Source organism: Leptonychotes weddellii, chromosome 7 (genome assembly GCF_054177405.1).
Source record: "Leptonychotes weddellii isolate Sample4059 chromosome 7, ASM5417740v2, whole genome shotgun sequence".
Classification (NCBI taxonomy): Eukaryota; Metazoa; Chordata; class Mammalia; order Carnivora; family Phocidae; genus Leptonychotes; species Leptonychotes weddellii.
Genome location: NC_138375.1, coordinates 132,438,042 through 132,463,543, shown reverse-complemented (window position 1 = coordinate 132,463,543; position 25,502 = coordinate 132,438,042). Strand labels below are relative to the sequence as shown.

General features: G+C 43.7%; 1 protein-coding gene and 1 pseudogene across 3 annotated transcripts in view; both read right to left on the bottom strand.

Moving 5' to 3' along the window:
* The window catches only part of RNF130 (ring finger protein 130), a 125,012-nt gene that overhangs the window by 71,394 nt on the left and 28,116 nt on the right, over positions 1-25,502 (bottom strand). For all 3 annotated transcript variants that reach the window (XM_081827289.1, XM_081827290.1, XM_081827288.1), the window contains exon 2: positions 20,339-20,533. In XM_081827289.1, coding sequence (XP_081683415.1) covers positions 20,339-20,533 — 195 coding nt within the window. The remainder of the gene's footprint in view (positions 1-20,338; positions 20,534-25,502) is intronic.
* LOC145722774 (large ribosomal subunit protein eL43 pseudogene) lies at positions 1,818-4,765 on the bottom strand (annotated as a pseudogene).

The following is a 25,502-nucleotide window of genomic DNA, read 5'->3' as shown; positions in this document are numbered from 1 at the left end:
GATTCATTTATCGCCTTCAAGAAACTGAACTCTGATACAGGACTGTTCTGACCGAATTCTGGAACTCCCCCTCATTCGTTCATTCCTCCCCACCGGGCGCACCTGCTGACCAACACAGCCCCCCTGGCTTTCACAGGGATTTGTGCTCCAGATGCGGGAGTCCTCTCCCAGCTTCCAGCATGGAACAGGTGGGCAAACCCCAGGGAGCTTCTGTACTCTCTCATCAAGCTGCATGGATCAGGGGCGCCCGCCATGCCTGTGCCTCAGTGAGTCTGCTTGCAAATGGCCTGAGGCCCTCTCCCCACTGTCCCTTCCATGGACCTCGGTCCTTCTCAGATGTTTATCTGTAACACTCGTGCTTCTTCAAACCCAGTCCTCAGTCTCCTCTGCTTTGACCCCCTTTGAAAGAACTCAAGGGGGAGGAAAAAAAAAAGATATGCTACGTTCTTTTAGGAAATGAATACAGCTTTAGTTCTACAGATCTACAGATGTAGATGACAATTACAGACATCCTGCTGAGATCTGCCAGTGTTTTTCCAAAGCCTGATTTGTCACGTCACTCTGTCCAAAGCCTCTGATATTTGCTGCAACACGGATGGGCCCAGAGGGTATTATGCTAAGTGAAATAAGTCAGACTGAGAAAGACAAATGCTGTATGATTTCACTCATATGTGGAACCTAAAAAACAAAACAAATGAGCAACCAACAAAAACCAGACTCTTAAATAGAGGGGGTGGGGGATGGGCGAGGTAGGTGAAGGGGATTGAGAGGTACAAGCTCGCGGTGGTAAGATGAGTCACAGAGATGAGAAGTGCGGCATAGGGAATACAGAACTCTGTACGGGGACAGATGACGACCACCCCTGTGGTGAGCAACGAGTCGTGTACAGAATCGTCGGACCCCTATGTTGTACACTCAAAACTCAGATCACACTGTGTGTCAACCATACTTCAACAAAAATTAAAGAAAAAAAAAAAGAAAAAGCCTTTATCCCTTATGTCAACTAAATAAAGTTCAAACTCCTTAACCTGACATTCAAAGCATTTTGGGAGCCAAATGGGCGTAATGGTGTGTGACAGCAGACACTCCAGTACCCAAACGATGCTGCTGATCACAGTGACTGAAACGGTGGCTCATACAGTCCAAGCAGAATGGAGGCATCACGCCCAGAGGAGGAGAACCGGAAGAAAACGGAGCGAGGGCTCAAGGACCGGGAAGCTTCAGCAAAACCAAAGGTCAGGAGGAGAGGAGAGGAGAGGAGAGAAAGGGAAGAAGCATCGGTCAGAGAATAGGACACCAGACTTGAGACCAGAGACGTACCAGTTCTGGGAGACACTGAGGATGGGTTTTAGGTCAGGTGTGCACTTTCCCCGTGGACACGGAGGCTGGCCGGGACGACGGCATGGGTAAGCCAGCCAGGAGTCAAGGCCTCTGAGGAGCGTGGGGAAGCAAGTGTGTGGAGCACAAGAGTGAAGGGTCAAGTTCCGTCACTGAATCAAGAAAACACCAGCACCATGGCATCTGGGTGGTGCCCACGGTTGCACAACACTGATTAGCTTGAACCTGACTCTCCGGCCTCGAGGCTGACATTCAGGAGCTCAATTGTGAGCCACCGAGGGACTCCAAAGTCACATGATTAATTCCAGACGATACTCCACTCTCAACAAGAACCAGGGTCTACTAAACCCTCGTTCCTTCAGTCTCAGACCAAGTAGAGCAAAGGGGCTCAATACCCAGAGCTCAAACGTCAGTTTCTGTTCTCATACCATCTCCTGAGTGTAGGCACTCATCATATGATCTGTTTTTTCCACGTCAAAAAAGAAAAGACGGCAGGAGCAAAGACCTGCACAAAAGAGAAAGCCACTTTCTTCCTTCATCTAGAGGCAGAAATGAAGGGAGGGGGTAACTGGGGAGACAATCACCAGTCAGCAGAGGTCAGAGAATCTTTTAGTTAAGAGAGTTCTTAGGGGTCATCTTCAACACAATACAAGTAACTCCCGACCGGCTGAGGTAGCTAGCTCTATCCACAGGCAGTTTTAAGTATTAGAAAGGTCTTCCTTATAATTAAAATCTTGATTCCTAAATGCGCATTCATGGCTCTTTGCTCGAAAAGCACCACCAAGCAAATAAACTGTATTTCACGTATCAATGGTGTAAAATACCATCAATTGTCAGGTGCATCATTACTGTTATGTATCAAGAAGGAAAAATCCTGCCAATAAACTGTAAGATGCCACCAAATATAACAAACACCCCAACCTCAAGCTGAACGTCCCAGAATGGAGGGAAATTCCTCTCCCATGCAGCAGTCCTTCATTCGGATAGTCCAAGGCCTCTTCTCTGGGACTCCACCTCGGGCTTTTCTCCACACTAACTCCTCCTAGAGCCCCAGATTATTCATTTACAAATATTTTTCAAGACTCTAACACAGAAGAGCTGGAAGTATGGTATAAAAACCTCTTTCCCCCCAAACCATTCAAGAGGAAGTTACTGGCACAATGTGTCATCCCCTCCAAACATTCAGTGTGTCTTCTACAAACAAAAACCATTTATAAACAGAGCACAACCACGCAAACTGGGAAGTGCGTGCTGACGCATTACTGCTGCCTAATCTCAGAGTCCATTCAAGCGTCCCCAGTTTCCCAACAACGTCCTAGAGCAGATCGGGATCAGAGCTGCACGAACTGCATTCAGCCATCACATCTCGTGGCTCTCTGTCAGTCTGGAACAGTCTCTCAGATGCCCCCTGATGTCCCTGACCTTGACACTTGGGAAGATGACATACAGCCCCTCTGTCTGGACGGAGCCGGTGTGTCCGCAGGGCTAGACTCAGGTCATGCACTCCTGGCAGCAACACCAGAAGAAGTGAGGCTGTGCTCTCTTTGGCACGTGCTAGCAGGTGGTGCACAGTGAGGACACAGCCCAATACAGTGGAAGTTCACCCTGACTGAGTGGTTTCCCAAAGGGCTGCTCTCCAGGCATTTCCACTGAGAAGTCACTCTTTCCCCTCTTTGTAACTCCTAAGTATTCTGTGCGGAGGTACTTTGAAACTCGGTAAATACTCCACTACTCCTCATCAAGATTTCAATACACTTTTACTTTTTAGATTAGTATGAACTTGGGGCACCTGGGTGGCTCAGTGAGGTGAGCGTCTGCCTTCAGCTCAGGTCATGATCCCAGGGTCCCAAATCAGGCTCTGCTTCTCCCTCTCCCTCTGCCCCTCCCCTCTGCTCATGTGCTCGCTTTCTCTCTCTCTTAAATAAAATCTTATATAAAAAAAAGATTAGTATGAACTCATGTTCCTATATTATTTAATGGGCTAATAAAATCATTACTGTCATTATTCATTTTCATGCTTAAATTCCAAATGGTAAAACACTGTTCACAGATCTTTTCCATCCTGTTCACTTGTGGACAGCAGTTTTTCAATGTCTTTATTAAAATAAAATGTGGGGGTGCCTGGGTAGCTCAGTCGTTAAGTGTCTGCCTTCGGCTCAGGTCATGATCCCGGGGTCCTGTGATCCAGCCCTGCATCAGGCTCCCTGCTTAGCGGGGAGTCTGCTTCTCCCTCTCCCTCTGCCACAACTTGTGCTCTAATAAATAAAATCTTAAAAAAACAAAACAAAACAACAAAATAGATACAATAGGGATGCCTGGGTGGCTCTGTCGTTAAGTGTCTGCCTTTGGCTCAGGTCGTGATCCCAGGGTCCTGGGATCGAGCCCCGCATCGGGCTCCCTGCTCGGCGGGAAGCCTGCTTCTCCCTCTCCCATCCCCCCTGCTTGTGTTCCCTCTCTTGCTGTGTCTCTGTCAAATAAATAAAATCTAAAAAAATAAATAAAATGCTAAAAATGAATACAACACATCCATTATCAAGAGCAGTATGAGGCTAACCTCTTCCCACATCTGAATATTATGTCCCAAGGATACGGCCCAAGCTTTCAATATGTATTTTGGGAGCCATGGCACATGCTAGGGCATGTAGGGATTACAGGATAGAAGGTTCCCAGGGATTCTCTGCTGGACCTGTTACTTAACCCAAGTCTCCACAAACTCTTGTTACTAATTTTTTGAACGCATTTGCAGGTTAACTTAATGAATACCTTCTTTCTGTTGTTTCGTGTATTCCAAGATCCACCTAGTTTCATGTCATTTTCAAGTTAAGATACTTACATTTGTATTTTCTTACAAAATGTTTTGTTGTTGTTACATAAATGAACCTATTTATTATAGGCTAGCTATGTTTCAAATGGTGGAGCTTCTGCTGGCCTTTCCACTCCTTCAGTCGTCTGATGACCGACTTCACTGTGACGGCAGAAGCAGTGCTGTAGGTCCAGGCGCCTCCAGCGACGGTTTTCATGCAGGAGCCACGGTGCCAGATCCCCACCGCTCATCTTTTCATCTTGTTTTGCCACAGAAGGAGCGAGTTTCCTTGGCGTGCTGGCTCATTCCAATCTTCTTCACCATTTTCCTGAGGGAGGCACCCTAACGGGTCCTGTATTTACCCACGATTCCGACCTTCTTGGTGCGTTTAGCCATGTCGCTGCGAACTAAGTCTGAGCCCAGAGAGGAAGACTTCTCTTACAAATTTTTTTTTTTTTTTAAGATTTTATTTATTTATTCATGAGAGACAGAGAGAGAGACAGAGGCAGAGGGAGAAGCAGGCTCCCCGCGGAGCAGGGAGCCCGATGCGGGACTCGATCCCAGGACCCCGGGATCATGACCTGAGCCGAAGGCAGACGCTCAACCGACTGAGCCACCCAGGCGTCCCTCTTACAAATTTTTGATAGAAGCATTTTAAATGGGAGGAGAGAGAAAGGTTAAGTACTGAGGCATTCCACCCAGAAAAGATACGCACCAAGCACCAGCACTCTAAAAGCCTGCAGACCTGTTATTTATGTTTAAGAATCTGTAAGTCCGAGAGCGCTCAGTGAACTCAACAAGAAAATGGATGGTGGGTGGTGGGAGCCAGGCTTCTCAGTCGGGGTGGGACTTTACAAGCGCGGAGGAGGCTACAATGATCCATGTGGTCATGGATTGGAGCTGGAGACATGGGTATGTACTCATTCTTAGCTCATTACAGATATGGAAGGTTACATAGAGAAGTATTTACAGATACGTGTACATACAAGGGTTGGTATACATACACATTCCCTTGCTCTGTCAGCTGAGAGGGCCCAGATGCAACAAAACCACAACAGTAACGAGCACATTTAATGCCCGGAGTTGGTTTCTAATGCCCTTCTCCGATCAATGGAAACCAGGGTCCCTGGGAGAAAACAGCCGATTCTCGGGCTGGGACAGGAAGACAAGATGAGCCTAGAGCACCTCAGAGCACCAGAAAGGAAGAAAGTGCTCAAAAACAAAACAAATAAAAAACCCCAATACCAATGGTAATGAGTGTATGTCTAAGGACCCGGAGCCAAGAGAAAGTGCTCCCAAGGGCCAAAGATGGAATAGTGTGAGCAACAGAAATAAGCAAAATAGCACTGTATTCTATCACAAAGTATAAAATAACTATCCACAAGTCCATACTGATATAAATAAATGACTGAATAAATTAAGAAATGGAGAAGAAACAAATCATTCATGCAGAGTAATTCCAAGTAATACTCCCTACTCCTTACGCGTAGGCTGTGCACAGTGGCCTCCTTCTAGAGAGTACCGCATGGACAAGAGAAACGAGGAGCTTCACGGTGGAGAAGCCCGACAAACAGCCAGGTGACAGTGACCATTCATGTTGACAGTGTGGACCCTGTGATCTTCCTCTCAACGCCCCATATCCTCAGTCTAATCACGAGAAAGACATCAAATCCCAGTTGAAGGACATGCTACACAATACCTGACCAGGAGTCCTCAAAACTGTCAAAACACAAGGGAAGTCTATAAAACTGTCGCAGCCAGAGACAAAGGAGACACAGGGACCCCCCCCTCATGGGCTGGATCCTGGCACAGAAAACGGACATTATGTAAAAGCTAAGGAAATCTGAATAAAGCACGGACGTTGGTTAATGACTGCGTACCTGTGCTGACTGGGTTGCTAGTTATCACACAGGTACCAAACTAACGTTAAGAGGTTAACAGGGGAACCTGGGGGCATTCTTTGTACCGTCTTTGCAATTTTTCTGTAACACCGTTCTAAAAAAAATACAATTAAAAAAAAGACATTATATAAAAGAGAACATCTTTCATCAGGAAGAACAGAGGCTGGAAAACAAAGTAACAACACTTTTTAAAGTGCGGAAAGCGCTGTCAGCTCAGAACTCTGTGTCTATGTCCCTGAAAAGCAATGGCAGAAAAAAGACGTTTTCAGATAGGTGAGTGATGCGAGAACTCATGCCCAGCAGATCTGCACTGGGAGAAAGGATGAAAAAGTCGGCCCAGGTGGGGGGGAAAGGACAGCAGGTGGAGGGTGGAACTAGCAGGAGTTACATAAGCCTGTCCCCTTTCCTTCATCGTTTGGCCATTCCCACGCCGCCCCCCCCCCCCCGCCAAGGGACCCCTCTGCATTCCTGCTACAAAGGCACCACAGACCTGGAAGGTGACACTGGGTCTCAGTGGGGCAGAGCCTGTCCGCAGACTCCGGGGACAGGTTGTACGTGGCTGTTCACGTGGACAGCTGTCACTGGGCTCTGCAGGCATGGGACTGGGGATGCAGCTCTCATCCAATGCGGAGGACAGTCCCACAGGACAGAGCATTCTCCTGCCTCCCCGGGGCCCCCCGCTCTGACAAACCTCAAGTGCGGAGAGCTGTGAGGCCTCCCCACCAGGCCTCCCCATCGGCCCAGGGACAGCTACCAAGGAAACCGCGTCTTCCATCCTGTCAACTACGGACCTGCTTTCGAAGCCAGTGTTCTAAACCTCTGCTGATCCTTTACGTTACTTTGGCTTCTTCCTCCCTTCTGCTGCCGGTGAGGGAAAGATAAGCACAAGGAAGATAAAACGGCAAATCAAGTGGGGAGTTGAAGCAGTCCACTCAGGAGACAGAGCGTGCAAGGTCAGAGTGAGACACGAAGGTGAGTGGACACACTGTCTCAAGTCTCTGGCAGATGGATGGGCTCCTTGCTTCTACTTCAATAAGGATTCAGAGACACAAAGGAAAACGTCAGAGCTTCTGGGAAGGTTTCTGAACAGAACCATCAGCAGTTATTCTTTATAAGCAATTTTTATTTTTAAGAAGCTATGGCCTAAGTGTTTGTTTTATTTTTTTGAAGTTTTTATTTTAACTCCAGTAAACATACAGTGTTTATTAGTTTCAGGTGTACAAAATAGTGATTCAAGAATTCCATACAACACCCAGTGCTCACCATAGGCACCCTCTTTAATCTCCATCACCTGTTTCCCCACTCCCTCCCCTCTGGTGATCATCACCTTGTTCTCTATAGTTAACAGTCTGTATCTTGGTTTGTTTCCCCCCCCACCCTCCCTTGCTCGTTTGTTTCTTAAATTCCACATGGTATTTGTCTTTCTCTGACTCATTTCCCTTAGCAGTATACTCTCTAGTTTCATCCATGTTATTGATAATGGCAAGATTTCATTCTTTTTGATAGCTGAGTAATATTCCATTATACCCCCCGCCCCCCCTACTCTTTATCCATTCACCAGTCAGTGGACACTTGGGCTGCTTCCCTATCTCGGCTGCTATAAACATAGGGTTGCATGTATCTCTCTGAGTTAGTGTTCTTATATTTTTTGGGTAAATACCCAGTAATGTGATTGCTGGATCATAAGGTAGTTCTATTTTTAACTTTTTGAGGAACCTCCATACTGTTTTCCAGAGTGGCTGCACCAGTTTGCATTCCCACCAACAGTGCAAGAGGGTTCTGCTTTCTCCACATCCTCACCAACACCTGTTGTTTTTTGTGTTTCTGACTTTAGCCATTCTGACAGGTGTGAGGTGATATCTCATTGTGGTTTTGATTTGCATTTCTCTGATGATGAGTGATGCTGAGCATCTTTTCATGTGTCTGTTGGCCATTTGGACGTCTTCTTTAGAGAAATGGCTGTTCATGTCTTCTGCCCATTTTTTAATTGGATTGTTTTTCAGGTGTTGAGTTTGATAAGTTCTTTATATATTTTAGATACTAGTTCTTTATCAGATACATGATTTGCAAGTATCTTCTCCCATTCTGTAGGTTGCCTTTTAGTTTTGTTGATTGTTTCCTTCTCTGTGCAGAAGATTTTTACTTTGATGAAGTCCCAATAGTTTTTGCTTCCCTTGCCTCAGGAGAAATATCTAGAAAAAAGTTGCTACAGCCAATGTCAAAGAGGTTACTGTCTGTATCTTCTTCCAGGATTTTTATGGTTGTAGGTATCACATTTAGGCCTTTTTTAACATATTTTGAATTTATATTTGTGTGTGGTATAGGAAAGTGGTCCGCTTTCTTTCTTCTGCATGTTGCTGTCCAGTTTTCCCAATGCTCTTTGTTGAAAAGACTGTCTTTTTCCCATTGGATATTCTTCTCTGCTTTGTCAAAGATTAATTGACCACGTAGTTGTGGGTATATTTCTGAGCTTTCTACTCTGTTCCATTAAGTGTTTCAGTTTTATATATATATTTTTTGATAATTCCGCATTTTCTAAAGATTGTATGGATCACATGGAAGACAGTAGGAGAAATATTTGCAACTCCGGCAAAAAAATACATACGATTTAAATTCTTATTTCCTGCCACAGCAGTACATTTAAACTGTAGGCTCCATCTTTTCTGAGGTAATTAAATCCATATTCAATTAGAACAAAAAAACTTTAAACAGTAAAACAACAGTGTGACTCTTATTTATTTTCTTGATGGGTTTTTTAAGGATAAAGATACTAGATTGACACTAAGTGGCCCAAATTACTGTTATTTAAAGATATTTTGCAACATGTTTATGATTTATCTTTACTTGCTTTCATAAAGTGATTTTTTTATATTCACAAAGTGAATTTTCTATCTTGCACAAAGTGATGTTTTTCTATTTATTGCTTGATAATATAAAGCTACAGAGGTTTTCTTTTTCTTTAAGAGAATATGATGGAAAAAAGAAGGTAAAGGGTCATTCAAGTAATTCTGCTCAAGCAGCCAAAGGAACAGTAAGAAGCACCTGATACTGCAGATTGATACCAAGACTGAAAAGCAACATTATTACTTGGTTGCATCTTTATCTAAATTACATTTTTCTACTAACAATGGAAAGAATGTCCACAGATAAAACTGTAAGAGATATCCAACTCGAGAACGGTTTGACAAAATCTAAGACTGATAAACAGTAACAGTAAAGCCTATATAAATTTTTAAAATCCAAGAAAATAAATCCTTAACTTTCAGAGAAATGTACATTATTTTAAACTATCCAAGAGCTTGTAACTTCCTTTTATACTACCACACATCCGCTAACTACATTACAAAGAACTCCTCCTGCTAACTAGAGGTAAGGGAGAAAACCACAAATTGAGCTGACTTTCCCGTCAATGATGTCACGGACACCGCGCTGGGAGAGATGTCCTTCAGGCATCAGATGAAGGGCATTCAGTAGGACAAACACAGGCAAGCTCTTGGAACATCGTTCACAGAGCAAGAACACAAAATATTTATACTTAACTACGTGTAATTTTTCGGTCAGCCCTCTATGCTTAAGTGACAGGAAAGCTCAACAGAACTAAGTACCTTCACAAAATCATTTCAGTGCGGTACACACTTGTTTTGCTCGAGGCATTCTGCTGGCCACTGCAGAGAACAGAAAAACACACGCTTCCACGTACAGAAACCTGCAGCCCTTTTTCCCTCTGCCAGTCAAGTATGCAAGTAACAGCCTAACAGGAGAAGGGCAATACCGTCTAGGAGGGGCAACAAGGCGCTCTGGAGACCGCGAGGCCCAGGACTGTAATGCACCGAGGGCGTATCCAGGCCTTTGGGGTTTTTTTTTTGGACTCTTCCCAATTCATATTAGTTCACATCGCAATGCACAGCATAGAGAGGTGCTAATCTAAGGTTTCTCGACTAAAATGAAGGGTGGGCAGAACTGACAGGCCAGCAGGGGAGGGCCGAGACATGGATCTTTGGGTCCACTCCTTGAGATTATGAGTTATAGGTTGCGGGGGGGATATCCAGTGACTGAGGCGAGCGTCCTTGAGCCTCACGTGGACAGACGACAGGGATAGAAGGGCATCTGGGGAGGGAGAGGGCAGGAGCAGCACAGGAATGAGGCAGGACAGCAAGTGCTTCTCAGGGCAGAATTCTCTCTGGAGTACAAGCAGAGAGCTACGGCATGTCGAGGATTGCTCTGCTGAAAAGACGGGGGCCAGAGAGGCTTGAGATGATGTGGGTGCTGAGCCGGTGCTGTCTAAGCTCACCCCATTCCCCAGAGGCTATCAGGCCTCCATCTAGTGTCACTTGGCTGGCCTGAAACAGGATCTTCTTATAACCAGCATCTCCCTGACCCTGAATGTGGACACCACTGGAATTCAGCCAGGGGGCCAGTGTCCCAGGCCCTTCCTGCTTCCAGGCTCTTCACCTGGTGGGCGGCGGAGGGAGCCCACACTGTGGGGCTTGCTTGGCCACCACACCCCCACCCAGTGCTTCCTGCCGGGTTTGCCGAGCCCACACTCGGTGGCAGAGAAGCCAGGAACAACTTTCTAGCTGCTTACCAGCAGCAGCCGTCGAGGAGCAGAGCTGCTCAGCTGCCCGGTGTGGTGGCCCCACACCCGCAGAGCCCCTAGCACAGCGCTGCACCCGAGGAGGCCATCGAGTCAGGAGGCATCAGCCTCACTGGCCAAGGGCTACACCTCCCACGTCTTTCAAAACCCTAGATCCTCACCGTGACTAATAACTAGTCCCTGCCTTGGGCACACAGCGGCTGTGAGGAGGAGGCCTCGAAGTTTAATTTACTATCTCCCCATCCACCCCTTCAGCCCAACCTTTCCTGCCCAGTATCTAAAAGGCTTTCACGTTGCTTTCTCCTACCTCTGAGCCTTCAACCCTGAGGATTCTCCTGCTTAGAAGACTCTTCTCAACCTGTGAATTCCTGTTCAAACACCATCTCCTCAGGCAGCCCTCTCTGACTCCGTGAAACTAGGTATGCTTCATAAGATCTTTTCATAATTATCATTTCTGATTCAATGTTGATTATAACTCCACGAAAGCAGGTATCGTGCAGCTATGACGTGGGCCTTGTTTACACCTGGAGACCTGACAGGAGCTCAAAAAAATACCTGGTCACAAATTAGCATATGGAACCCAAACCCCCATGCTTGCTGTCACCCCACCCAGCCTCATTTTCTACCCTCACCCTCAGACTCCTGCCCCCCAGGCAGGTCTCTGACTCACATGGTTCCCCCACGGACAGGGTCTTCTCTGGTCCCATCCTGACAACGATGTAGGGCCCAGCACAATGAAAGCCTCCTCTGCGAAGTCCTCTGATTATTCCTGCCAGCCTTCAGAGTCAGGAACTCGTTCTCTGGTAATACTGAGGCCTGCCCTGCTAAGTCAGCACTCAGTGGGTCCCAGTTATTTCACGCATGTTTGTCTCCCTATTGGAGTAAAATGTTCCCTAAGGACATGCACTCGCATACACTTCTTCTGTAGATCCCTACAGGGTCTCTCACAGAATGCTTGCCATAGAGCACATGTAATTTAATGCCTGTTGATGAACTATTTTACGCTAAATGCATTTGAAACAATTACGTCATATGGAAAAAAGACCAGAACAACAAAGAAAAAGTGTATTTGGAAATTAAAAAAAATAAGTACTAGCTTAAAGTTAGAAAAATAAGTACAGTGATTCCATAATTATAAAAGAGGTAGTGCTCATTCAAGGCACAAGAATAATAAATAACAACAACTATACAACTTAACAAATTCATTATCTCAATAAAGTTACAATCATCCTGTCAGGCAATTAAGCAGATGCTCTCGCATGAGAGCCAATGGTTTAAAGACTCATTCCCCTAAAGTCCCAAGGCTAGTCATCACTGGGTCTGGGATTCCAATTCCAGCCTTGTGACTGTCAACGCCAAACTGTTTTCACTATTTCAGAGGTGCTCTATTATCCGACAGAGATTTAATTTTGTTTTTATAACTAAAAAGATGATGCAGAATCCTGTGGCAAATTACAGGTCAGTGACACTCCCTTACGTATGATTCTGAAAGATGCAGAAAGCAGAACAGAGTGGGATTGCTAAAGAAGCAGAGATCTGTGAGCCAGACAAAATACTCCATGACAATTTTCTGGGGTGATGAATATGTTAACAGGTGCACCACCACGGAGAACAGACTGAAACCAAGACAGAATTCTGCTTGGAAAACAGGAGATGATGAACAATAGCTTAGGGGTTCAAAGAGGAAAGGGCAAAAGTTCTTCTATCAAGAAACAACCCAGACCCTTTCACACCCTAAAATGAGCCTGTTTGCACATAATCCACAAATTCCCAAACAAAATGGCATTTTAATTTTTCTCTAATTAAAAGTAAAAATTAAAAGTGTATTTCAGAAATCTTTTCAATGAATGGATTTATTTCCATTGCTTTTGTTAACAATACACCCATGCTTTCATTTAAATAATCTGTGTAACTTTTCAGGTTAAATAAAATAAGCCGCACCAACCTAGAGCAGTTTGGTTTAGACAGAGACTTCGTAACTCTAAAATATTTAACCTCTGTGTTTACGTCATGACTTGAGAGTTCATCTTTCCGTCTCACACACACGGGCACTTAGCATGTCTCTACTCATTGTAAAGCAAAGTGACTGTCTTTATTTTTATATTTTTCTTGCTCACATTTTAACATCATTCTGCCCTGAATACTTAAGATGAGAACCAAAGTCACAAGAGATCACCTCATGAGTACTTGCTGTAAATCTCTCAAAGTAAGAGTACTTAGGGGCAGACAACTCAAACAAAGCTTCCAGTTTAAGAATTTTTGTGCTGCTTCTGAACTTTAGCCTGCATTACACTTTTTAAAAAGAAGTAATTTCTACACCCAACGTGGGGCTCAAACTCATGGCCCCAAGTTCAAGAGTCACATGCTGCACTGACTGAGCCAGTTAGGTGCCTCTGCATCACACTTTTGAGCAACAGTTTAATGAAGGGTTAATTTACACGCCGTAACATTCACTTTCTGTAAGTGTAAATTCAATGATTTTGGTAAATTTACAGGGGGTGTATGACCACAAGCCAGTTTTAGAATGTTTTCATTACTCCCAAAAGTTCTCTCGTACCCACCGCAGGTGATCTGCATACCCAGCCCCCAGCCCGCACACCTGCTAACCTGCCTTGTGTTTCTACGAATGTGACTTCCCTAGACATTCTACATACATGAAATCATGCCACAGGCAGATGTTTCTAACTGCCGGCTTTCACCGAGCGTCAGGCTTTCGAGGTTTACCATGTTGTTGCAGGTATCCGTAGTCAATTCCGTGTAACTGCTGAACTGTATTCTGTGGGTAGGCCATGTTTTGTTTTTCCACTCACCCACTGATGGACATTCGTGTTGTTTCCACTATTTGGACTACTGTAAATAAGGCAGTGAGTGTTCATGCACAAGTTTTTGTGTGGACATTTCATTCTTTTCATTTCTCTTAGGTAGATTCCTGGGAGGACTGCGGAGTCATATGGTAAATACGTGCCCCACTTTAAAACACCCTGCCTGGGCGCCTGGGTGGCTCAGTCGTTGAGCGTCTGCCTTCGGCTCAGGTCAGGATCCCAGGGTCCTGGGGTTGAGCCCCCACATCGGGCTCCCTGCCCAGCGGGAAGCCTGCTTCTCCCTCTCCCACTCCCCCTGCTTGTGCTCCCTCTCTCGCTGTGTCTCTCCCTGTCAAATAAATAAATAAAATCTTAAAAAAATAAAAAAATAAATAAATAAACACCTGCCCAGCTGTTTTCCAAACTGGCTGCACTATTTCACACTCCTACCAACAATGGGCAAGGATTTCCGTTTACCCACGTCCTCAACAAAACATGGTCATATCTGAATGTTTTTATTGTAGTCATTCCAGTGAGTGTGAAGTAGTATCTCATTGTTTTGTTCTCTAATAACTGATTAAATATTAAGTCATTACATCCTCTGCCCATTGTAAAATTAAGTTATCTTATTACTACTGATTTTTAAGAATTCTTCATATACCAGTCATATATCGGATCTATGAGCTGGAAATATTTTCTCCCAGCTTGTGGGTTTGTCTTTTCATTTTCTTCATGGTGTCTTCTGAATAACAAGGTATTTTACTTTTGAAGACTAACACTGTTCTTGTCTTTTATGGATAGTGTCTTTGGAGTAAGAACTTTCTGTCCCAAATGACTAAGAGTCTCTCCTACGATTTCTTCTAGAAGTTTATGTAGTTTTACTTCTTACATTTTTGTCTATGATCTATTGTGAAGTCATTCTTACACATCGTAAGGTAAGGGTCTTAGTTCTTTTTTGTCTTTTGCATCTGGAGAACAACTGTTCTAGCACCGCTTGTTGAAAAGACTGTCTTTTCCCCACGGAAATGTCATGGCACCTTTGCCAAAAATCAACTGAGTATAAAAGAAGGATTTATTTCTAGACTCTCAGTTCTGACCCATCAGTCTATGTGCCCATCCTTACGCCAATGTCACACTGCCCTGATTACTGAAGTTTTGAAATCAAGCAGCATGAAGTCTTCTGATGTTGTTCTTTTTCAAAATTCTTTGGGCTATCCTAGGTACTTTGATTTTAGGATTACCTTATCCATGTCTACAAAACATCTTATTTGGGAAGTTTCAGCTATTATTTCTTGAAATATTTTTTCTGCCACTTTCTCTCCTCTTCTCTGGGATGTGACAGTGTCCCACAGGCCTTTAAGGCTCTGTTCATTTTCTTCAGGTTTTTTTTTTTTAACTTGTTCTTCAGAGCAATAATTTCTATTGCTCTATCTTCAAACTCACAGATTCTTCTGCTGTTTTGAATCCACTGTTCAAGTCCTCAAGTGATGTTTTCCATTTCCAGTATTGTACTCTTCAATTCCATGATTTCCATGTGGCTCTTTTCGATAATTTTTCTGTCCTTTATTGAGAATCTCTAAGTGTTGGCTTCTGGTACCATTCATGTTGTCATATTTTCCTTTTTAATTCTTTAAATATCATTTCCTTTAGTTCTCTGAACATACATTAATTGAGGTCTTTCTCTGCTAAATTCAGCATCTGGGAATACTCAGAAGCAGCTTCTGCCGACTTTTCTTTTATTAATTTATTTTCTAAATAGGCTCCATGCCCAGTGCAGAGCCCAAAGAGGGACTAGAACTCACGACCCTGAGATCAAGACCTGAGCTGAGATCAAGAGTCAGATGTTTAACCGACTGAGCCACCTGCCCCTGCAGACTTTTTCTGAGTATGAGTCACACTGTCATATTTCGTTGTATAGCTTGTCATCTTTTGCTGAAAACCAGACATTTCAGACAATAAAATGTCACAACTCTGCATTTTTTGCCCTTAAGTTTGCTGCTATTACCTTGTTTGTCTGCTTTGTTTAGTAGCATGGCCAGGCTAGACCTGTGAGGTCTGCTTCCTCTGTCGTGTGCAGCCATCGACGATGTCTCTGCTCCATTTCTTATTTAATATTCTTTCAAGACTAGCTGTCAGCCAGTTACTGGACACGGATGCTCAAACATCTCTGATCAGTAAGGCTGATACCATCTGCTAATGGATCTGGGTGTAGGGAGAGAACAGTGTTCAAAGCTGTGGCCACTTCCAATCCCACCTGGGCTACTTCTGCAAGTCCCGTCTGTCTCCTACCTGCATGCATACAGTCTCAAGGTCACCCAGGGGTGTAAACAGCTTCAGCTCCGAGATCACCACGGAGCATGTGGTCTCAGACAAGAACACACTTGGCTGCAGCCCTGGGCTGGGAGAGACAGACCCTGGCCTTTCCCCACCCTCCTGTCCCTGAGACATCACTTCTAGAGACAACAATGTTGGGCATGGGTGTTACCCACCCTTCCGTCGCGGCAGGGCAAGCCCTCCATCCTTGCCACCCACCCTGCCCCGGCAGAAACTTCATACGACACGGCTTGGGGCGTGTGGGAAGCAGCCCTGGGCCAAACACCACAGCTTCTCATTGTTCCTACCCAAAGTCTGGCAGTTGTTCAAGGCATAAATGAGCCTCAGACTGCTGTCTGCCTCTGGCTGATTTCCAGAACACTGAAGTGGTTGCTTTGTCAGTTTTAGAGTTGCTTTCTTTTGAGAAGAGAATCCGGTGATCTCCTCGCTTGGTCACAGCCCAGAAGTGCCACTCTTCTGTTTACTTTTTAATCCTTTACAGAGGTTTTCTTACGATTTTTACTTTGAAATCTTTCAAAGCCCAAGAATTAGAGAGAATGTAATGAACATCTATGTACTCAACCCTCAGCTTAAGAAGTGACACATGACAGACATGTCCGAACCACCTCATTTACTTCTCTCTGATCCTAAATTCCCCTCCCCCACAAATCCCCTTTCCAGGAAGACCCATTATTCCAAAATTTGGTATTTGTTAATCTAATACATGCTTTTGTTATTTTATTCATATATATATATATATATATATGCTTATATGGCAACTACTGTTTTGCATTTTTTAACTTCATTCAAATGCTATTTGTACATATTCTTCTACGACTTACTCTTTTATGCTCATTATTATGTGTCTGGGATTTAGTCATGTAAATACATGTGGCTTTAATTCATTGACCGTTAACTGCTGAATAAATACACCACAATCACTCCATTCTCCTGGGATGGACAGCTGGGTGTTTCCAGTAATTTGCTGTTACGATGCTGCCATGAATACTCTTGTGTGTTTCCCATGCACACACAAGAGTAACAAGGGCCTGAAGGATGACAGAGAGGGGCCACAAATGCTTGTGTAAGTACATGAAATCTCCCCATTGGCTCCCATACAGCTGGAGACAGAAAGTGGGAGATCTCGTAAGAAGGGCTAACAGTGGTTGTCCTCCATGACGGGGATTCAAGGCCTTCCACAGAACCGAGGTTTAGAGTCACAAGAGGCCTTCCTAGACAGGAGGCAGCTTGTCCTATGTCACCGAGCAAGTCAGTGGAAAAATCGGGGACTGAAACCTAGGTTTCCTGTCTTCCTTGTTTCTCAAAGCAATAGCTGTGGACTAGAGGCATTAGTATCACCTGGGAATTTGTTAAAAATACAGAATCTCAGGCTGTACCCCAGATATGCTGAATTGGAATCTGCATTTTAACAAAATGCCCAGGTGCTCTGTACTGCATGCACACTGGAGTCTGGGAAGTACTCTAGAGGATGTATACAGGCATGAAATTCCTGGATCACAATGTAGGAGTTCTTTAATGATATCACATAATGCCAAATTTCTCTCCGAAGTACTATACCAATTTAGTTTCCCAGATTACTTGGATTTTTTATGTGTCTACTTACAACATAAAGCCATTGCTCACTGTTCTCATGTCTGCTTTGATTCCATTTGCCTCACCAAGGTTCCACTTCCTAACACTATGTCCCCAAATCTGGCCCTAAAGTTCCTCCCTTGTGCTGTTACACACTAAGCTGTGATGAAAGGGTTACATGGTCAAATGAATTTGGGAAACCACAGGTTAATCTACGTAGAACAAGTTCTTAATCCTAAAGCTCTCAGAATCTCAGTATGTCTCTCAGGAGCCTCTGAAAGTAGACTACATTTCAAGCATTTTCCTAAACTTATTTTACCACTTACCTTTTTTTGGCCATGGGTCATCTATGAACAGATCTGAATATATTAATGTTTTAAGGAACACAGATGGGGGGAAATCTGCGATAATTTATACAGGCTTCCCTCCTTTTTTTTTTTTATTTTTAATTTTTTTAAAAGATTTTATTTATTTATTTGACATAGAGATAAAGAGACAGCACAAGTAGGCAGAGTGGCAGGCAGAGGGAGAGGGAGAAGCAGGCTTCCTGCTGAGCGGGGAGCCCGATGCAGGGCTCGATCCCAGGATCCTGGGATCATGACCTGAGCCGAAGGCAGCCGCTTAGCCGACTGAGCCACCCAGGCGCCCCGAGGCTTCCCTCCTTTTTAAAACAAAAATCATTAAAAAAAAAAAAGACATCAATTTCCTCTCTTATATTCCCCAGATCTTCTCATATCTAAAAGGCTCATTCTAGCTACTTCTTTGCAGTTTTATGTATGTAAAATAACACCACGAGGAAAGAAAAATACATTTTGCTCAGATGAATTTCTCCCTCTCCAGGTTTCTTCATGTTTCCAGTAAGAAGAAATCAGTACGGGAAGATCAGGTCCAAAATTTCAAATAGTTTCTCTTCGCTCTAAAACATCCAAGAACAAATTAGCACCTGCTCTGAGACCTAGAGCAGAAAAGCCACTGTCTCTGATCCAGTGTTCCCACACTGATGGCCAGCTGAAATAGACTGTCCCTTAATCTCCTTATGGTCTCCCTGAAGAAATTAAAAGCTACAGGACTCCAGTGATCTCTGGATAGTGAAGATAACTCATTCTATTTTATTCCTTGTGTTTTACTATTGTTTCAGTTTTTCTACAGTGAGCATGTGTTACTTTTGCAACTAGAAAAAATATAGTTTTGTTCTAAAAGGCTTAATTTGAAAGGAAGAAAACAAGTCACCTAACAATAAAATTTAAATCCATCTCATTATTCTGTCAAAATAGACACAAAAGATGACCCTCAATTAGGGTGCAGAGGCCTTTGCAAGATTAATGTCTAAAACTGAGTATGTCATTAACATTCTTCAAACATGTCATTAAACTTTAAAAGCTTTATGAACGCAGAACTTAACTTTATCTAGGTTTCAACTTTGAGAGAGGAGAGACCACTGGAGAGCCCGCTGGTCTGACTCCTGCTGTGCTCTCCCCGTCTAGAAGGGCACCATGCATGGCTGTGGTGAGGACTATGAAAACATGTATTAAAAAGCACCACATCAGGTCAGCAGGGAAACACAAAATAAAACGACTCATTCAAATGGTCACAATCTAGAACACGGACAGCAGCAAATGCTGGAGATGATGTGGAACAACAGGAACTCTCATTTATTGCTGGCAGACCCGCAAAATGGCACAGCCACTGGGGAGGATGGTTTGGCAGTTTATAAATGAAACGTGCTCCTACCATAACTCAGCAATCACGCACCCAAAGGATCTGGAAACTTACATCCACACAAAAACATGAATATTTATAGCAGCTTAATTCATAAATGCCAAAACTTGGAAGTTACCAAGATGTCCTTCAGTAGGTGAGCACATAAACTATGGTATATCTAGAAAATGGGAGTATTATGCATCACTCAAAAGAAATGCACTATCAAGCCATGAAAAGACAAGGAGGAAACCTAAATGTGTATTACTAAGTGAACGAAGCCAGGCCACAAAAGCTAGACACTGTATGATTCCAACTACAGGACATTCTGGAAAAGGCAAAACTATGGAAACAGTACAAAAACAACACCAACAAAAAAAAACCAGTGGTTGCCAAGGGGTGGAGGAATGGGAGGGATGGGTGAAGGGATGAACAGGCAGAGCACTGAGGATCTTTAGGGCAGTGAACATACTCTGTTATGATACCGTCACGGTGGGTACATAATCTGTCCAAACCCACAGAAGGTCAACAGCAGTAGTGACCCCCAGAGTAAACTAGGGACCATGGGTGATTGTAAGAGGTCACTGTAGGTTCACCAACTGTAACGAATGCAGCGCTCTGGAGGGGGACGCTGATAGTGAGGGGGGCTCTGCATGTGTGGGGCTGTCCGGGAAATCTCTGTACTTTCCACTCAACTTTGCTGGGAACATAAAACTGCTCTAAAGAATAAAGCCTATTAACCCCCACCCCCCAAAACGTCATAGTCCAGTGCCTGGCATTTATAGTAAGTGCTCAATAAATTGCAACTGTTGTTATTAAAGCAGTTTAAATTAGAGATATCCTCAAATGCTCCCACAAGAAATGAAGAAATACAGTTACTACTGAGTCCGTTTCGACATTTATCCTGATAAGATAAAAAGCATCCTCCTCGAAGAGGTCATCCTTGAGAGTCCATAACCTAGACGAATGATTCTCAATGGAACACGTTATTTTTCAAAGTTATTAAGTGGAATGTAGAAATGCAAAATGACTCAGGATTCGGTCACAGCCAGTTATTCAATAAGTGCAAGTTTTACAGACTCTTACCGTCATTATTTAAGAAACAAATTCCACTAAAGGAAAAAGACATGCATCTCAAGAAACAAATGGTAATACCAAAAATGAATATCAAAAAACGAATATAATCACAGAATTAGGTTGTGAATGATGTGGTTCAGTGGTGGTAGAATGCTTACCTACAAAGCACTAATTTCTAGAAGGAAAAACAAAATTTACAAGCCCCCCTTGTTTTGTTTACCTGGATGAGTCATGGTGACGGGCTCCTCTTTGGATTTATTATTATAGATAACTACGGCAACAGCATTGTGGAAAGCAGCCCGTGATATTTTCTCTTTAAATGTGCAATTTCCCCGCTGCAGCAAGGCAATCCACTGTTTGATATTAGGAGGGACAAAGAACCGTGTTTGAGGATCACAGCCCAGATGATCAGCAACTAAACAGAAAAGAAAAAAAACAACATTAATTTTTTCTCAAGATAAATAAAATCAGTCTTTATCAAAGTGCTCAACTGTTTCCCGAACACTCTGTGTATCCAAAGCACTTCGAGCAGCTCGTGGCCAGCAGAGCAATGAATATACCCGTGAACCTGAACCCGTATCTGTACAGGGAGAGAGAGGCTCCATTAACATGTTACCTGTGATGCAAATGAAAACTGTGAAAAATCCCATTTAACTTCACACACTGACAATACGCAGTGCAGGCTGAAGAGAGGAGGACGAAAATGCAAACCCAGACGCCCCCGTCCCCCAACACCCAGGTGACTCATCTACCCCTGACTTCTGCTCGTTGCACTTACTCTTCTCACCCCACCCCCACGCTGCCGAAAGAGACTGATTTTGCTTGAGGTAAACAAGGCAGCCAAACTAACTTTTGCTTCGGTTACCAAGTGGCTTGCTGACATTCAAGCATGTTTGAACAAATTTCTTAGTAAGTGTCTAAAGGAAATTAGAAAGGTAGATTTTGGCCTGTACTGGAAGTTCAAATAGTTAAAATAACATGAAACCAGAAACTAGAATAGATTATTCCTCTAATTTACATTTACTGGTAAAAACTACAATTCCCCGTTAAGATACACGTATTAACTTTACTATATGCACCTGTCTGACAAGATGAAGCCCCAGCACACTCCCTGGTGACACTAGTTACAGGGCTACTGTTGTGGATGTGGGGGAGAGTCTGTCCCGGATTCCCGTAAGTACACGGGAACCTTTATGTAAGGCCAGGCTCCTCTATCCCAGTCTGCAGACATGGTCATCAAAGCGCTGTCCCCTTTCGCAAGTCTAAAGAAGCCCCGCCGGCAGCTCTTCCCTCTCCCCACCGCGTCACGCTTCTAACAGGTGAAAGTGAACGGGCAGGGTGGTCCAGACCGGGAAGGAGTCACAGAGGTGAAGTCCGCAGACCGCCATCCATCCGCAGTGCCGGAGGATGGCCAGACCCAGGCTCTGCGCTGGCTGGGGCAGGGAGGACAAAGGGGAACACTAAAAGCAAATAAATAATAAAAATACCACATCAGTATTAATAAGAGACTGCAGGAAAAGATGACACCAGTGGGGAAATACATGCTTTCCACACCCCAGAAATACACCTACTTAGCAGAAAAAACGTTCACGCTACTTTAACTGCACGGTGTAGCGATGCCAGCTAACTTCTGAGAAATGGTACAGCTATCTTTCCTACATAGACCGTCTCTTTCCCCCGAAGTCTCTTACTATCGCGGTGAAGGATTATAATGAGAGTGTATTTGCTACCAGAGGTCTCCTGACCCAACTGAAACATAAATAATTTCACGTCATGATTTATATTGTTGACAACTACCACCCTTTTCCTTAAACAAATTCTGCACTCCGAAACTTTAGTCCTTTCTCAAATGGGCGGGAAAAAAAAGCCTATATCACAATTTTAGTAGCCAACTATTTTATTTATTTTTAAAGATTTTATTTGTTTGAGAGAGAGAGAGGGCACACACGTGCATGTGCACACAAGTGGGGGGAGGGGCAGAGGGAGAAGCAGACTCCCCGATGAGCAGGGAGCCCGACACGGGGCTCAACCCCAGGACCCCAGGATCATGACCTGAGCTGAAGTCAGATGCTTAACTGACTGAGCCATCCAGGCGTCCCAGTAAGTCAACTATTCATTGAAAGACACATTGAAGGCATTGTGAAACTGAAATCCTGAAACAGACTGTTTACTTGCAGTGCTGTTTCCCAGATAATTATGCTGCTTTAAAATAGAAGCATTTAGGCTAAGTGTTAAGATAACCTCAGTGTCTTGGAAAAACCTCCAATGCTGTATGCACAGAGCAATCAAAGAGCTGGTCTTAAAGTGTTTCATTTGTTATTTTTCATAACACACTGCTGCACAAACCCTGAAAGAAAACGCAGAATCAAGAATACCCAAAAGGACGTGTACACTTGTCTTCAGCAAAATAATCATTTTTCTGTGACTTATCCTGTGCTCCCTATGATTTCATGCATATTCAGAGGGCAGTAAGGAGGAAGCAACACAATGGTCATGGAATAAGGAAGACGTGGGGCTCACATTCTAGATCAATTATTCACTAGCTGAACAACCGCCTGGGTTCAATGATCTCATCTTCAACTTTTACTTACTAAGACGAAGTTAAAATTCTTACCTCACGAGAGTTTTATATGTCAAAAGGCTATAATAATTCCTCTACTCTTAAGTGCTTTAAAAGATTAATTCCCTTGGGGCACCTGGATGGCTCAGGCGGTTAAGCGTCTGACTCCTGATTTTGGTTCAGGTCATGATCTCAGGGTCGTGAGATTGAGCCCTGTGCTTAGTGATGCAAATGTGCTTTGTGGGGAGTCTGCTGGAGATTCTCTCTCCCTCTCCTTCTGCCCCTCCCCCGCTTATGCGCGCGCTTTCAATAAATCCATCCATCCATCCATACATACATATGTACAATATTAAAAAAATCAATTCCCTTTCCTTTAGTTTTATGGGTTTCATCTTATTGGGTCCTAGTGTTCCAGTTTGGTGCTGTGGGGGTTTTCTGCACCGATGTGTGTGAAATCCACCCACAGCTCGGAGCACATGTCCGCCCCACATCCCCGGCTCCTAACACCTCCCGTCCCCATCTCGTTCCCTCTCCCCGTTGTGCTGACAGGGTCATCATCCTCTTAGAAGATAACAGCCATCATTTCCAAGACTGAAAAGACATAGGAAAGGATGCAACCACGGAGCAAAATCTATCAAACATACTGAAGGAGAACTTTAAAATTCTCTTAAGGAATCCCCACCCACTAAGAACAGATTCTACCCACAACGCAGGATCCAAACAAATTCCAACAACAGACTATATGAGTGGAAGAATGTCCTTGTTCCCAAATTTCACCCAAGTCATCATCCATAGAAGGTCTCTGCAAACATTTATGTCAGCAAGAATATGCAATAATAAGTGAGAATAAGATATTCAAATTCCTGTTCAAGGAAGGAGTTTCCATTATTCAGAAACAGAAAATAAGAGGTTTCCATAACCACTTGGTCACATGTTTATTTTGTCTATTCATTCCTTCCTATAATTAAAAAATAACTTGAACGGTGAAAATGTGAACAGCTCTAAAACAACTTCCCAAGAGGACTGAAGACGAACCAGTTCAGTGGCCCTACTTTGCAATTTAATACCAGTTGTTTATACTTGAAGCAATTTATTAAGTGAAGATGCAGTATGGCATAAAATATCTATGCAATTAGGAACCATTAAAATCTATCAATAGCAATTTTGCTCAAATTCAAAATCATTTTACTTCTTTTTTTTTTTAACCTGCCAAATCTAGAGGAGGACTTCATCTCTGACTTCTTTGCATTTGTTAGTTATGGTGTCAGGAAAAACTTTTAGGAAGTTATCATGAAAACATGAAATTACAGATGATATACAATACTGTATTACAATATCTTACAATTTTGTGAATTATACTTTGATAAACCTGAAAAAATGTTATATTACAGAGAGGCTGAACATCAGTTTTTTTTTCTGTACGGCCTTTCCTGTTGAATCCAGAAACAGTAATGAGAATTTTATTTATTCCTTGACAAGAACCAAACAATCACCGAGAGGAACAATTATGGAATCCTCACCTCAACGAACACAGAAGCTCAGCAACAACTGAACACCTTGGTCTTGAATGTTAAGGAACCTCTAAATGTATTGAGAAGGCCATGCCTGACACAGAAATGAAATCTCAGCAATACTGGTTGGTAGTAGACCTTACCAACATGAAGGGTGCTTAGAAATCCAGGAAAAGAGCAACAGGATGGTAAAGGTCTTGTGGGGGCTGAAACCCAGATGGAATGCTGGAAAACCACTAGCCAGAGAGGAGGGGGTGCAGAAGTGACCAGCACGAGAACAGAGAACAAAGATGAAGCCCTTCTCTCGAACTCTCACGAAAATCAAGATGACACATAACCCAAGTTACAACGCTATACCAATGTAAGATAATCAAGTTCTAAAAAGAAGAACCCATCTGCAATGGGAACAGAGGAAGAATATTCTGGCACAGAGTATATAAATATTTAAAGGGTTCTGTGAGTGAAGAAGTCAGTCAATTAATAAAATCTCTCTTCCCCAAGCAGCCCGAAACTCCCACTTTGGTTCACCTTAGACCTCAGCGCATGAAAACGCAAACACCCCATCTAGCGTGTAGCGGTTACCACATTACTGTGTGGGTCATGTCTCCTTCTACGCCGAGAACCACCAATCTGCAGCCGTGGCACAGCCCAGCTCCCCCAGGGCGCCTCACGCTCTCAGAGCCTGGGCGTCTTGGCTCCTCCATCTGAAATGCCAAGCCCAACGCTTCCTTGCTGACCACCTCCTAAACCTCAGGATTCTGCTAAAGTATCTTCCCCGGAACACCCTCCTGGCCTCCCAAGGCTGAGCTGGGTGCTTTGTGTTTCCATGGCAGCCCGAGATGACACACACTTTAGCTTTCATCCTACTGTACCAGCAACTGGATGTTTATTCTGAGTCTCTCCTCACGTGTGAGAATGTCCTCCAGCATGTGTGGCACAGAGGAAGTACTTGACCTCCCAGGTGAAGGGAGAAATGGGAGAATGACAGAGGGAGACTGAGCAAGAACTGACACAAAGAACGAGTCTGTGCCAAAGACCACTGTTTCCCGTGGCAGTGTTTGACGGGGGTGATGTTCTCCCGGCGTGATGTCCTACGAAAGAGGTAGGTTCCTTGCTTCCTAGTTCCACATTAGATTATAATCTCTTTCATCTTTAGGTTTCCTGCTTCTTATCCCGACTTTCCTTATTTTCCCTCTGTTAAATTCTAATTTTATGATTCAAAGGACAAAAGGGAATTCCTTATTTGTGTTGCCAGTTTCTTAATTTTTAATGTTCAGTGACTGGATTTACATGTCTAGCTTTCATCCCTTCAT